Source organism: Chlorocebus sabaeus, chromosome 16 (assembly GCF_047675955.1).
Source record: "Chlorocebus sabaeus isolate Y175 chromosome 16, mChlSab1.0.hap1, whole genome shotgun sequence".
Lineage (NCBI taxonomy): Eukaryota > Metazoa > Chordata > Mammalia > Primates > Cercopithecidae > Chlorocebus > Chlorocebus sabaeus.
In genome coordinates this window covers 17095005-17109566 of record NC_132919.1, presented here as the reverse complement: position 1 = coordinate 17109566, position 14562 = coordinate 17095005, and the positions used below count along the sequence as shown (strand labels likewise).

General features: G+C 55.7%; 1 protein-coding gene across 6 annotated transcripts in view; it reads right to left on the bottom strand.

Moving 5' to 3' along the window:
- MPRIP (myosin phosphatase Rho interacting protein) overlaps nucleotides 1-14562 on the bottom strand; it is a 150963-nt gene that overhangs the window by 45544 nt on the left and 90857 nt on the right. For 4 of the 6 annotated variants that reach the window (XM_008010506.3, XM_008010505.3, XM_008010501.3 and 1 more), the window contains exons 6-11: nucleotides 11248-11488; nucleotides 9634-9793; nucleotides 4973-5111; nucleotides 4065-4178; nucleotides 1678-1734; nucleotides 385-453 (exon numbers count right to left, since the gene is read on the bottom strand). In XM_008010506.3, coding sequence (XP_008008697.2) covers nucleotides 385-453; nucleotides 1678-1734; nucleotides 4065-4178; nucleotides 4973-5111; nucleotides 9634-9793; nucleotides 11248-11488 — 780 coding nt within the window. Of the gene's footprint in view, nucleotides 1-384; nucleotides 454-1677; nucleotides 1735-4064; nucleotides 4179-4972; nucleotides 5112-9279; nucleotides 9794-11247; nucleotides 11489-14562 lie in introns of all 6 variants that reach the window. The other 2 variants (XM_037987286.2, XM_008010503.3) reach the window with 2 other exon arrangements.

The following is a 14562-nucleotide window of genomic DNA, read 5'->3' as shown; positions in this document are numbered from 1 at the left end:
TTACCATGAAACCTCTTCGTGGAAAAAACAAAAGTTTTCATCCTGAGTTTTCAAATTTCAGTGTTTTTCAAAGAACAGAGAAAACAAAAGCTGCCTGAATCTACTCACTGGGCGCTTAATTCAGGGCCTTGACGAAGCCTGGCATCACAGCCAGAAAAATGATCACAAGGACAAAGGCTGGTCTTGTGCTCACCTTCCCACCAGGTCAGGACTGGGAAACCCAAGAGGGCAACATGGATACACCTACGGCAAGGGAACACTACCGAAGGGCGTTGTCCTTAGAAGTGGGGACATTAGCCCGAGGGGAAGCAGATCTACTAGCCCCAGATGCCGCCTGGACCCCTACAGCTGTCTCCACAGCAGAGGCAAAGCCCAGACACTCACCTCCTCAGCCACCGAATCCCTGTAGTATCTCAGGCTTTGATCGGCCAGGACAAACCAGTGTTTCTTCCACTAAGGGGGAAGAAAAGAAAAATGACTCAATTACCAACTCCTATAACAGCACACTTGCCACTCCATGGCAATGCGCAGCCAGAGCCTGTGGGACCCACCCAGAGCACAGGGAAAGCAGGGGACAGGCTGGCGCCTCCCTGACAGCACATAGAGGACTCCGCTGGGACTGCAGGCAGCCATGCGCTCACTCCCTCAGGATGCTCACTAAGCTGCGACCCTCCAGTGAAGAGGCAGCACAGATAGCTGAGCAGGCCTTGGCTGTGGGCTCTACGACCAGTGGTGTGGCTGGTGGCCAGGCTGTGAGGTCCTCAATAACTACAGAGGCTGCAGACAACAGGCTGGGCCCATCAGAACAGAAAGGTGGCTGTGAAATGGCATCTCCACCTGCAGGTGGCAACCCACAAGCCAAGGCCATGTGGCCCCCTAACCAGCAGGGGTAACTAACCAGCTAGAGACCAAGTCTTCACTGTGAGCAGTAAGGAGGGGAACTTGAGTCCTCATGCCAGGCCAAGGGTATTTGATATGGAGAAGAAAGAAAGACAATGTCTTGGGATAGCAGCTCAGGAAGCAGGAAGGGAGTGCGGATGGGCTGGGCATCAGGGCCTCTTAGGTAAGGACCCAGCAGACTTCATGCCTCCTTGGGAGGCCTGGCCTTCCAGCCCATGGCACAGGGTCAAGGTAGGCTGGGAGGTCAAGCCTCAGATGGCTCTTCCTGCTTGAGTCTGATGGCAAGAATGTACCATGTTTGCTCCTTCCAGGGCTAACACTGCCACTGCAGCTGAGGGGTCTCGGGCATGAGAGTCCTGCAGTGCTAGGCTATTGTCTACTTGGGTGGCTTGCATGGAAACACAAGCCAATCTCACAGCCAGAGACTTTCTTTGCCCCTGGGGAAGCCAGGCCTCTGAAGAACTTTCAGGAAAGATTACCAGGTAGGGGCTAGTGTTACAAGGCATCCCTAAGGCCTGAGGCCAAGATTCCCTTGCCGTCAGCAGACAGGCCTACCGAGTGCCCCCTCCACAGCACCTCCGACTGCAGAACTGAAGGCTGCGTGCCTGCACTTCTAGGAGCAGATGGGAGTCTCAGCCACAGCCCTGGTCCGTGAGACAAGGGGCATGGAGGAGGAAGGCATGGAGCCAGCACTCGCGGACTGGCTGGGGACAAGGCCAGCTCCCCCTCACCCTGCCCCCAGACCCCTCAGGGGCCACGGCAACTCTGTACACTCACCTGGCCGTCCTCATACTGCTTAGTCAGCCAGCCTTTCTTGAAGTTCAGCAGGTCGGGCTGAGAAAGGGAGAAAAAAGAACAGCTCAGAGGAAACTCCTCTAGTGTCATGAGTGTCTGATGGGGCCAGTATTTCTGTCCAGATGAGGCGGGTACCAGGAAAGGGGTTTCTCCACCTGCCAGACAAGCCTGTGCAGCCCCCTCACCCTGGTAGGTGCTGCCCGCAACCCGCCTTCTGTAGGTGCGCGCGACCTTGAGGAAGGAGATGCTGGGCTTGGCAGGCTGGCAGGAGAGAAGGTATGGTCTCATTGCCCTGTGAGCGGTGTGGGCTCCGGCCTGTACAGGGCCCACTGCACAGGGCCTTATCTGGGGGGCAGAAAACAAGCCCAGATGAAGAGTTACAGAACATTTTATTTGAAGGGAAACATCTGCAGGGAAGGCTGAAAGGAGAATTGATTCAAAAGTTCTTGCAGAAGCCACAGGAAGCCTGGGAAACAGAGATGTGCGGTGTTGAGGAAGCAGCAGCTGCAGCCCCGCTGAGACCCTCAGGCCATTTCTCCACCAGGAACAGGCTTGACCTGTATTCCCCACAAGAAGCAGGATGGCAGACGGGGACAGCGCCCAGGCACAGGGCTCTGTCCTTCCTCCACCTGTGCCACCCAGACACACCTGGGCCCTGAGGAACAGTCTGAGAGAGCCCTGCCACCTACAGCCCACCTGGCTGGCCCCACAGAGACATCGGTCACTCCACCTCTGGTCCCAGGTGCTGTCTTTTCTACAGCCATCTGAGCGGAAACCAGCTTTGGTGTCTTTTTGTATTATTCCAAGGAGTGACAGTGAGAATAGGCAAGAATTGTCACAACAGCTACCAGGACAAAGTATTCTGGGAGCCTCTGCTCAGAACCCTGTCTCTGAGGAGTGAGGGAGGAACCACAGTTGGCTGCTGCCTAGGTCTGGCTAAGGCTGACCCAGATAGATAAGAAGTTCCTCTACAGAGCCCTGTTTCAACCCCAACGTCCTGCCAAGCTGTGCAACTGTCCTTGCCGCCAGAGTCAGTTGGGGTACCCAATCAAAAGCAACACTATGAAATTAGGACACCCTACCCCAAGTGACCCTTAAATAGGGAGGTCCTCTCCTGCATGTTTGTAGTTGCCACTGTGGCACAAGACCTGAGACGTGGGACTGCCACCTGCCCCTCTCTGACAGCCTGCTTAACTTGAAGATCTTTCTTTTTTTTGAGATGAAGCCTGGCTCTGTTGCCAGGCTGGAGTGCAGTGGCGCGATCTTGGCTCACTGCAACCTCCGCCTCCCAGGTTCAAGCGATTCTCCTGCCTCAGCCTCTCGAATAGCTGGGACTACAGGCACACGACACCATGCCCAGCTAATTTTTGTATTTTTAGTAGAGACAGGGTTACACCACGTTGGCCAGGATGGTCTCGATCTCCTGACCTCATGATCTGACCGCCTTGGCCTCCCGAAGTACTGGGATTACAGGTGTGAGCCACCGCACTTGGCCTAGCTTGCGGATCTTTAACAAAAACTTGTAACTTCCATATCATGGTTGTGCCATTGAAGTCAAGTCTGCAATCTGACCCCGATGGCAAGGCCTATGCAGGTGAGTTCCCTGGTGGTGCTTTCTCCTGGGGACAGGAACTCCCAGATAAGTTAACAGAGAAATAACGGGTTTTGTTTGAGACACCTGAAGCAAAACCTAGACTGAAGGAGAAACCCAAACCTTACTCCTCTTCACACTCCATGTTACACATCAATCTGCGGTTGGGAGCCCCCAAGCCCTGGGGCAGGCAGCAAGGAGACAAGAGGCAGTGAGCAGGCCCCAGGCTCCCCTGGAGGCTGAAGACAGAACGGGGAAGAGCTGGGTCAGCATGCTGAGCTGGCCTTGCTCCTGTACCCTGACCACTCCTTCCACACCTCTGCTGTCACAGCTCTGAGGCCCATGGAAGACCCGGTGCAAGGTCTGCTCTTCCACTTGAGGCATGACGCAGAGAACGAGACAAGCTCCAGCAAGACGTAGCCTCTGCCTCCGAAGTGCCACAGAAAGCAATGCCCAATGCCAGAGGAGCAGAGGGTCCCCATTGCAGCCCTGCCTCCTAGAGTCAGGAGTCTGCCTGGCCAAGGTGGCCTCCTCCGCAGGGCCTCCTCCCAGAGCTCAGGATGCCATGGAGCTCTTGGTTCTGCTGGGACCAGAAAAGGGAAGAAACACAGAATCTGCGTTCGACGGCCTGTGGGTTGGTGGGTGGGGGTGCTCACGGACACGAGGGCCTATGCACAGAGGGACAGCTGGCGTGGACGCATAGACAGAAACAGACAGTGCCTCAGAGTGACAGAAGCAGAGGAGCACGGCCTCCGGAGGACATGGCGCCTGGGCTCACCGTCACGGAGGGCTCCGTGGACCTCCTGTCCAGTGACTTGGCTCTTCGGTGTGGAGACAGGGGGGAAGCCGAGGCGTCTGGGAGAGGAGCTGGGGGGGCTTCATTGGTGAAGTCCTGTGGCAGAGAGCAGCCGCCAGTCAGCGCAGCCCAGGGCAACACGGGCAGGTGAGGGACAAGCTGGTGCTGTCCACCCCTCCAAGAGCCGCCAGGGCCTTGCTCCTGGCAAGGGGCAGTGATCTGCCTAGCCCCCACAGCAAGTCTGCAGCAGGGCCAGGACAGGACCCGGGTCCTGAGATGTCCTCATTGACTGAGCAGCCTTTTCTTTTGGATTCCCAGTCACTGTCACTTTCCTGGCCCCACCCCGTCCCCCAGCTTCTCTGAGCCACAGAAGGAAGAGCCCTGGGCTCTGTGGCAGCAGGTGGCAAGCCATGGGCCAGGCAGTGGGCACTAGGCACCTTGTGAACAAGAGAGAAGCCAGGAGATGATGAGCTTGGACTTGGCCGGCTACAAAAGCAGCAGGCGGGTGCCCAGGAGGATTTCAGAAGCCGAGTCTACCTTGGGCTGAGTAGAGAAACGAGGGGTGCAGCTGTACTGAAAGAAAGAGTTAGGAAGGTATGACATTCAGCCTTGTTGCTGGGCTGCCTCAGAGAGGAAGACAGTGATCCTAATTAAATCTGGGATCTAAAACGTGTGAGAATATCCTTCAGCAGAGACGGAGAACGCTCTGATATGAAGCTGCAGGAGACAGGCCTGCCCTCGAGAAGGTCACTATGCAGAGGAGGCAGTCAGAGAGCAGAAGCCTGGCAGGAGCACAACCCAGGCCTGTGTGGAGGGGACTCGGCGCATGGGGTGCATGCTGACCCGCCTCCGAGCCACCCCTGAGGTGCTGCCTGGCCCCAGGAACTCACCCGCTTCCTAGGGAACGCCCTCTTCTCGCTGCGGCCCTGGCGTGTGTCGCTGGATGGCGAGGGCCCCACTGCATTGGTCTCCATGTGCTCTGCCTTCTCAATGTCCAAGGCCTCAAACTTTTCAATCACCTGGGACCTCCTGCAAGAGAAGACACAAGGCCCTGAGGTGGCAGTGAGGTGAGTTGTGAGGTGGCAGGCAGTGAGCCGACTCCTCCCATGCCCAGCCTGGCCTGGGCCTGATTTCGCTCAGGCTTGCACAGCACCGAGGTTGTCTAGACACGTGCTCAGCCAACCCAAGCTCCGCCTGCGCCCCTCCACGGCCCTCCCTCCCACCAGGCCTGCGCTTGCCCCTGCCCTCTGCCCCCGCGCTGGAGGCCCCGCAGGCTCTGTGGTGTTGACCCACTCGGCATTCACACAGCTTGGCACCCAGCAGCCTCTCCTGAGCCACAGACATGATCAAAAGGCAACCACCACCTCCGAGGGCGGCCTCCATTCTCATTGCATCCCTCATGATCACAGTGCAGCCCCCACCCCAAAATTTAGCAAGAAAGAGGCCCAGGAATTAACATTGTTTCTGCCAACAGTAAAAGGAATCAAAGACCAAATTAAAACAAAAAGAAAGCAGGCTGATTTCATGTGAGAGGGCTGGCGGCCTCCTCAGGCTGTCTACGGCCGGAGACGGAGCTGAGATGGGGGCGAAGCGGGTGGAGGAGGCGCAGCGCCACCCAGCGGCACAGCAGGAGAGCGCAGAGGCAAGACCTGAAAGAAAACAAGGCTGGGAAATGAATACACGGAAAAGCACTGCTTTTTCAAATCAAATAATGGTGAACCAAAATTATTCAAAGAATTAAAGAAGCAAAAACCCAACGTAATCACTGAAGAGGGAGAGAGACCATGATTGTCTTCCAGCTGCAAGAAGTCACCCTGGTGGGGTCAGAGGTGGGGGACATGCCCGCTGAGGCTCAGCTCACGGCGCCGGGCCTGTTCTCCCAGGGACACCTAAGTTACCTGGCGGGGAGGGTGTCACTAGTGCTCTGGACAAGAGGATAAGAACCCAGAGGAAGTGGGTGAAGGGCTTCCAAGCCTGGAAGCCTAATTATCTCCACAAGGAAGAGAGGAAACTAGATCAATTCCTGAGACCCCCCCTCCCCCAAGAGGCCAGGTGCTTCTCAGGGAGGACGAGGGAAAACCAGCTGCCTAAGATGTCTTCACGTCGGAGAGGAGGACCCAGGGCTGGACTCTGAGGGCCCCAGGCTCCGCTTCCTCCCTGTGCTTAGACACAAAGTGTCCTCCTCAGGAAAGACGCCTGTGCCGTGCCAGCCTGCCAGAACCGGCAGCAGAGGCAGGCGCTGGGGTAGGGGAGCAGGAGAGGCCACGGCATTGTGAGAGCAGGAAGCTAAGGAAGCTGCTGGAGTTCCCGGGCACCCAGGGAAAGCTTGGTAAGTGCAGGCCAGGCGTCCACCACACTTGAGCCATTGTGGTGGGATGTTGGTGAGATTCAAGGCTCACCAACAGGTTTCAGTGCCGCCACTTCCAGGATGAGGGCTCTTCTGCCCAACACTGGGGCCTAAGAAAGCCCCAGGAAAGCAGTGAGGAGCTGCTGGGCTTGAACCCCATGCAAATCACATGCCGTGGTATTGTGGGGATCCAGACAGAGGAGTCATGGTGGAGAAGAGGAAAGGCACTTGCTACAGTTGCACTCCATGGGGGCCTGGGGAGATCCTGTAAGACCACAGGCTCAGGCACCGGCTGCCTTGATCTACTGGGTGAGGCGGAAAGTTATTACTTGGTGCCCTAGAAGCACTGGAGGTGGGACAGCAAGCACCTTACTGGTCAGCAGAGAAAACGGGGCCTGCACCCTGCAGCTCCAGGATTCCCAGGACACTATGTGCTGTGCTGAGGGTAGAGGGGTTAGGGCTGCATGGGGAGCTGGCCTTGCTGCCAGTCACCAGCAGGCCAACCAGGACCACAGCTTCCCCCACTCAGCAGCCAGAGGTGACGATCCAAGAAACACTCTGGAAGTCTGAGGAATAGACACATCGAAGCCCAGAGCCAGTCAGGTTCAGATAGGCCTGCCTAGATGACTGTGGCTTGTCAAAAAACCAACCCCATAGTCCCAGCAGTCTGGCTCCTGGGCACACCTGTTGTGGCTGCCATTCCAGGAAGGTGTGGCCAATCTCTTGCCAATTTGGAGATTCTGCTCTAATCAACTAGGGGACAGGAATCCAACCAAGCACAGGGTGGGCTACTAGGGATCTAGTGAGCAGGCCTCGGAAAGCGACAGCAGCCAATCAGATGTCACCAGGGTCAGGAGAAAGGGATGCTGCAGTATTAGTATGCAGAACTGGCGGAGGGTGGGGCCAGCACCAGGTGAAAACCCATCCGTGTGGCAGTGCATGCAGAGTACAAAGCCCCCAAGAGTGCACCTGTCCCAGGCGACAGGAGACAAGAACGAGTTCAAAAGGAGTCTCTCTGAGAAGAAGCCAAGCCAAGCAGGTGTGCTGAATGCTAATTCTGTGGTCTGGCGCTAAACCAGGACGTGGCCGATCCTGCTCTGGAGCCACCACGACACACAGCCTGCTTGCCAGCCAGCATGAAGCCTCCCCTGCCCACCCACTGGCCTCCTCCTCTCTCTAGCAAAACCCTTTACTTATATATTTTCTTAATTGCTTAGAAGCGCACCCTTGGCATCAGTCCTGGGTCACAGGATGGGAACAGGGACTTCCCGGCTAAGGCCCCACTGGGATCTGCACCAGCTATCCACTGTGAGAAGATACCTACTCCCGAGCCTCAGTTTTCACGTCTATAACCAGGGGTGGTAGTAACAGGTCCTCATCAGGCTACTATGAAATGTTAAGGCAGCCAAGTGCTTAGCAGAGCACCCCAGGGCACTAGGCAGGGGCTGGGAACCACTTGGCTGCCCTTCCTTTCCCTAGAAAGTCAACGTGTCATTTTCCTCTCAAGAGCAGCATCTCTGGGAGACACTTCCTTATCCTGGAGACTAACCTGTAGGCTCACAGGTCCTTTTCATCTGGGACGTTTGGAAGAGTGGGTGGGCTGTCAGCAATGGTGGGTGTTCGGAAGAAAAGGGGGCAGAAGGTAAAAAACACTTCCCTCCACCTGCCCTTCAAGGCACGGGAGCTCATGGCTGCCTTCACCTGTCCCTTCCAGTAGTGTCTCTAACTCTGAGCTCGAGGTTGTGGTTCGGGAAGGGAGGACACTCTGAGAAGACTTCCAGAACTATGGTTTGAACCTCTTTTCTGGACAGTGAACCTTGGGAACCTAATGAAAACTACGGGTTTTCTTCCCAGAAGAGTGCCTAACCTTAACCCTCTTCTGGGAAGAATACTCTGAAAATGTTTTATTGAGAGGGCAGGTCATCATGGACCTCCAGAAGTCTATCCATAAACCAGGCTGAGGAACCCTGGTGTCAAGGCAAAGCCTCAGTTTATAGATGCAGCGGTGCAAGCCTGATTGAAGGCGTGCTTGGGCACTTGGGTCTGGATCTGGGCTTCGAGGCCTCAAATGGCATCCAGCTCTTTCTCTAGTTCTCCAGGAAACTCTGGAGAAGAAGGGCAGGGCAGGGCATGGGCCCGCCTCTTCTTAGGCAGCAGTCAAGTTCTGTACCTGTGCCCCTTGGTCCCTGCCCTAGGTCCAGATGTCCAAACTCTGTCTCTCTCCAGCCAATCAGTCTTACAGGACAAAAAGCAATGCTCCCCTGGAGGGCAAAAGCAATGCTGTTGGGTGCTCGGCTGCTTCACAGGTTGCCTCAGGCTTCCTGGGTGAGCAGGAAGCTCCCCAGGGAGCATGTCCTTGAGAGATGAACCAGTGCTGCCCCCATCTTCCTGGGCACAACTGTCTGCATCTGAACCTCTCTCAATGCCCTTTGCCCACCCTGGGACCGACAGGGTGAGGAGTGCCTCTGTCACCACATGTAGCTAGAGTCTCCCTGCCTCCATGCCACTTCAGAGAACAGAAATGGCCCAGGAGGATAAGATCCAGCCCTACAAGAACCAGGCAGCTGAGAACCCACCAGGGAACCTTAAGGCCCCAGTCCTAGGAGGCACTGATGTGAAAACTGCTATTCTTGGCCTCGACCTCTGATGGTCAGAAATTCTGCATTTGGCTACAAGAGCTGAGTTCTGGGCCCAGAGGGAAAATCCCCCTATGCTCTGAGCAGAAAGCACGCTCCCCCCCAAGGGAGGCTTGGGGACTGTATGTGAGAGAAACAGAGTGTGAGTGTATGTGCGTGGGTGGAGGTGCATGTGTGTGGGCCTGGGTGTTCAGCCCTCTAACCTGCTCCTTACCTCCGCTCGTTGCCAAACAGACGGGCCACCTCCTCCCTGCCAGGGCTCCGGGCCCGAGTTCTACGCTCCAGCCGCCTTCTCTCCACCTGGAAGGCTTCTCGGTGGCTGATCCTGATGGCCTTAGGGACGTCGGCCAGGGTGGCATACTGCCTGCTGGCTTTAAAGGCAAAGGTGCTCCCCAGTCTCTCTGTCCCCCGCCCCCTAGTGCTGCCAGAGTCCACGTAGGCAGGTGGCTGGCTGGCCACATCCAGGGAGCTGAGGGAGATGCTGCAGACCATTCGGTGGGGGAGTCGAGGACCTGGGGAAGGAAGAGGACCACCGAGTTCCCGGGAGGGCGACTCGGGGCAACTGTACCTGTGGTTGGGGGTGCTGGGGCTGGGAGGGGAGAGCGGCGGGGGCAGCTGTTGCTCCTCGGCCTTCAAGTCCTGTTTGGTCTTCTCCAGGGAGAAGTAGCCGCTCTCCACCCGGACTTTGCGGCCACAGTCCATGCGGTCACTACTCATGGCGCTCTCCTCTGGAAGACAGTGGGAGGGAGGGGACGCACTCAGCCTGCTGGCAGCTTTGCTTTGAGGACTTTTTTAAAAAGTCCATGTAGGATCCAAGCAGGGGCCTTCTCTACTTTCTATCTCTAACGTCCAGCACAGCCCACTCAAGGGCACAGTCAGATGGAAAGAACCATGGATGGGAATGAAATATTCCGTGAATGCTTTTTTCTCTCATCCATCTCTCCCCTGCAGCTGGCTGCCTCTCAGCCAGACTGGCAGGCAGGCCCTGCACTTCTGGTCTGGAGGCTTAGTTGGAAGAGCAAAACTGTACCTCAGGACACAAGACAACCACCACCAACTGCTTCTCACCAACATCAAGGGGAAAGCTGACAGTCAACAAGCCCTTTAGTCTTTTTTTTTTTTTTGAGACGGAATCTCGCTCTGTCGCCAGACTGGAGTGCAGTGGTGCGATCTCAGCTCACTGTAATCTCTGCCTCCTGGGCTCAAGTGATTCTCCTGCCTTAGCCTCCCAAGTAGCTAAGACTACAAGCATGCACCACCACGCCTGGCTAATTTTTGTATTTTTAGCAGAGATGGGATTTCAATATGTTGGCCAGGCTGGTCTCAAACTCCTGACCTCAGGTGGTCCACCTGCCTCAGCCTCCCAAAGTGCTGGGATTACAGGCGTGAGCCACCACGCCCAACCCCTTCAGTCTTTTAGTGTATTCTGGGGGTGAGAAGGGGCAGGGGACTTCTACAGAAGTGAGACAGAGTGAACAGATTTTTGACATGGATGGGCCTGAGAGGAAGACTGAGACACCTTCTACCCAGAGTGCATGTAAAACATGCAGCCAGAGTGAGCTGGGCTGGCCCCAGCTGCTCACTTACTTTTAACAATCTAGACAAAATACAGATGGGAAAACCCAGCCTGTGTCTTACAAAGCCCTCTAGAGCCTGGGAACCAGAGAGGCAAAGATGGAAGCCCTACTCCTGCTCAGGCAATTCCAAAGTGCTAAAAGATAGGGCACGAGGATGCCAACTGCTGCCTCCCCAGCACCCCTTCCCCTCCTTCCGCCAGGGGCCCAGGCAGAATGCGGATGGTGAGGGATGAAACTGACTGCTGCTTCCTGGGGCAGGATGCACACAGAAACACGATGGTGCAGTGACAGAGGCCTTCCCATCCACAGACCCTGCTGCAAAACGTTTTTGATTCTCCTGACAAGCAACTGGGGCTGAGAGAACAGGAGCTGTCTTCCTCCTTTAAAGATGGGATTTAAGAGCTAGAAGGGGCAAGGCCAAGACTGGAGCCCAGGAATCTCAGTCCATACCAGGCTAGATGCTCCCCACAGGGCTGATGGACAAAGGGAATGGAGGTCCAGGGCTTGTGACTGGGCGCTACAGGCCTTGGCTGAATCCCCAGGGCCAGCTCTGATGGGAGGAAGGGCCATTCCAGTGCATACAGGCCAGCCTGGCCCCCGCTCACCTTCTTTGCTCTCCAGCCCAGGTTCCCGCAGGGAGCTGGCAGCAGTAGGCTGGCTCTGGCTGGGACTCTGAGCTGGACTCAGGCTGCTGCCATCTGGCTGGTCCTTAGCCCTCATTTCTTCCTGCCAGAGTGTGGACTTGGTGGTGGGGACTTTCTCAGCACTGGGGATGCTGCTGCTGCTGCTGCTGTTGCTGCTGCTGCTGCTGCTGCTGGTGACAGCCACCTTGGCAGGCCCAGGCTCCTAGAGGAGGAGAAAGTGGTGTCTGTGCAGGTGCAGGAGCACACAGCTCAGGATGGGTCACATGTCCTGGCTGCCCAGCTATAGGGAACACCAGGACCAACTAACTATACAATGTCAGGGGCCTGGAATCTTCAGACAGTGCCCCGTAACAGTGGGTCAGGCATTAACAGTGAGACCACAGTAGTAGATATGGAGTCTGTCATTCCTAGACATTCAAGACTTGAATAAGGCGAGACAGAACAGAGTGTGGAAAGAGAGCACGCCCTTAAGACAGGTCCAGCATCATCTGTAGCTCCTTACGGTGAACGCAAGAACAAGTTCACAGCACCCAAGTCTGGGCCAGCCCTGAGGCCTTACCCACCATCTGCTTTTTGCTCCTAAGAGGCTAAAATGGAGTGTCCAGATGCTACGTGAAGGAAAGAGTTGTCAGATGCAAACTAAATGCTACGGTTTCCATATATGTGTCTCCCCACAACTCATGTGTTGAAATCCTAACCCCCAAGGTGATGGTATCAGGAGGTGGGGCCTTTAGGAGGTGATTAGGTCATGAGAATGGAGCCCTCATGTACAGGTTTAGTGCCTTCATAGAAGAGGCCTCAGAGAGCTGCCTTGCCCCTTCTAACATGTGAGGACCAGCAAGGGGGCCCTCACCAGACACCCAAAGTACTAGCACTTGGACTAACCAGCCTGCTGTGAGAAAAATTTCTATTATTTATAAGCTGACGAGTCTGTGGTATTTTATTATAGCAGACAGAACACACAAAGACACCAAATACCCCACTTGAATCTGCATACAGGCACACACTCACAAATGCATATACACATTCATGTGCACATGCTCGCTCTCTCACACTCACAAGCTCACACATGCACAAGCCAGTAGCCCAGATGGAAAAGGTGTCAAACCCCAATCTCTCCAGGTTGTGAAAGTGGTATTGCTCCGAGGGAGAAGTATCTGTGGGGTAGGCATTTAGGCAGATGCAGAGTCCAGTCCCTGGGCAGAGAACCTTAACTCGACTCTGCAAACATAGAATCCAGACAACAGCAGGGCTGTGATCCCCAGCTGCTCTGCAGTGCCAAGTCACATCCTGAGCCCCAACAACCCTGCCCAGAGGGCTGCCAACAGGATGGCTTTGGCCCCTCTCCAAAAGTGAAGCACATCTCAGCTCTCTCGCAAAAGAGCATGATATACAAGTGCCCATCTCCCACTCCCATCCTGATGGCCAAGCCTCATTTTTAGAAACCCACCTTAGTCCCTCTCTGGCTTAGGCCCTTGGAGAGGGTTGCAGATGACACAGGTTCTTTATTGCATGTGTGCACACTTGCAGATGCAGCATCACCACCAGACTATTAATAGCCTGGCTGGGCTCCATACATCCAGTCTCACCCACTGGTGGGGCACTGTCTTGGGTGGGGCTCTGGGTCCAAAGCTGTTGGTACTTTTGCAAGGATTCCAGGCCTCACAGACAGGATAAAGGCAGGGAGGCTGTTCCCACAGACCCAGGACGCACACCTGACCACCTACTCAGCTTAGGGCTGCCAGCAGACAGACTCCCAGGCTGAAGGCTCCCCTCAGAAGAAGCCAGCTTCTCGGAAGCAAATAGTGAAGGTTTCTCCTGAGAAGTTTCCCAGTGGCTCCAATGACCCAAGGGTATGCCACCCCAGGACCGCCTGTCCCTGTAGCAAGCACCGCGCCCTGGGATGCTTACCCATGGGAAACCAGCAGCTGTACTGGATGCAGAACCACCCTAACTGCCCACCATGGCAGTAGCGCTTCCCCAAAACAAAGTTGCTCTACAGTCTTGCTTGCCAAGCAGGGCCTCTCTCTGCAGGGGTTTCAGAAGGCTCCCCACTTCCCTAGCAGGAACACGGAGCACGGCTACCAACACGAAGGAAGAATTCTAACTTGGAGTGGTGGTGGTGGCAGTAGACACCCCAGTAAAAAACAGGATTCTTAAAGAAGGAGACACACATGTGGGCCCGGTGGTGCTGGCTGGGCTCACACTGAACTCAGAAGAAAGCTGGAGAAAAGCAGAACCTTGTGGGCTGGGAGATGGAGCAGCGGGCCTCCTTCAGCTCCACCAGAGGAGTGGAGACCCGGGGCCTGCAGACCTGGCTGGAAACATAGCTCTGGGCTTCCCATCCATCTCCATCCTTCCTGCCCTTCACACTTACATGGGTCATCACTTCCTTCTGCTCCAGGCTTTCTCCTTTATTGCCTGGAGCCCATGCCTCTCAGACTGCAGGCTTTGGAAACACTGGTCAGGGCCAAGCCCTTCTCCTCCCCCAGCCCTAGACTCTGTTGAGACTCCCACCCTCAGCTGAAAGGCTGTCTGCTGCTCCCGCAGTGTGATCCTTGGCCCCAACTTCTGCAAGCAGAACCTTCCAGAAGGTCCCACCTGAGTTCCTCAAGGGCAGAAGCTGATTCTTATTGGGCACAATGGACAGCCACCACTTCAAGCCCTCCACTGGTCCAATGTGAAACTCTCCTGGACCTACACTGGGCCATGGAGAAAGAAGTATAGAGTCTCGGGCTTTCGCCTCTCCAGGTGCTCTGCAGGTGTGAGGTTTACCCCTAGCCCCACCCTAGGCCATGAGAATGCCTTTAGCATCAGGCTGCATGCAGAGGGGAGGCCTGCCCAAAGACCCCATCTCAACCATGGTCCCTGCTGCTCCGCTGCAGGGTCCCTACGTCACCCCACAAGACTGACTTGACAAAGAGATGGCCCTTGATTAAAGTTCAAAGCTTCTGGAAACAAGCAGCCTCAAATGGGATGCTCTAGGGACCAAGGGGTACAAAGGAGAGACCCCACAAGGTTGTCCCAGGAGGGGGCTGAGTGCAGGCTAGGAACCCTGTGCTCCAGACTCTAAGAGACCCTCAGGGAACCTACCTGAGGGTAACCTACCCACCCTGGGATCATGTGGCTCCTTCTACCAACAAAAAAGTTGACACTTGGTCATGGGTAGCTGTTTTGGGGAGCTGGGTGTCATGAGGGAGGGAGAGCAAGCAAGTTCCCTGGCCTGGGCTGATAGTGGCCTCTGCACTTGGAGTTACCTTATTGAAGGCAGGAGCT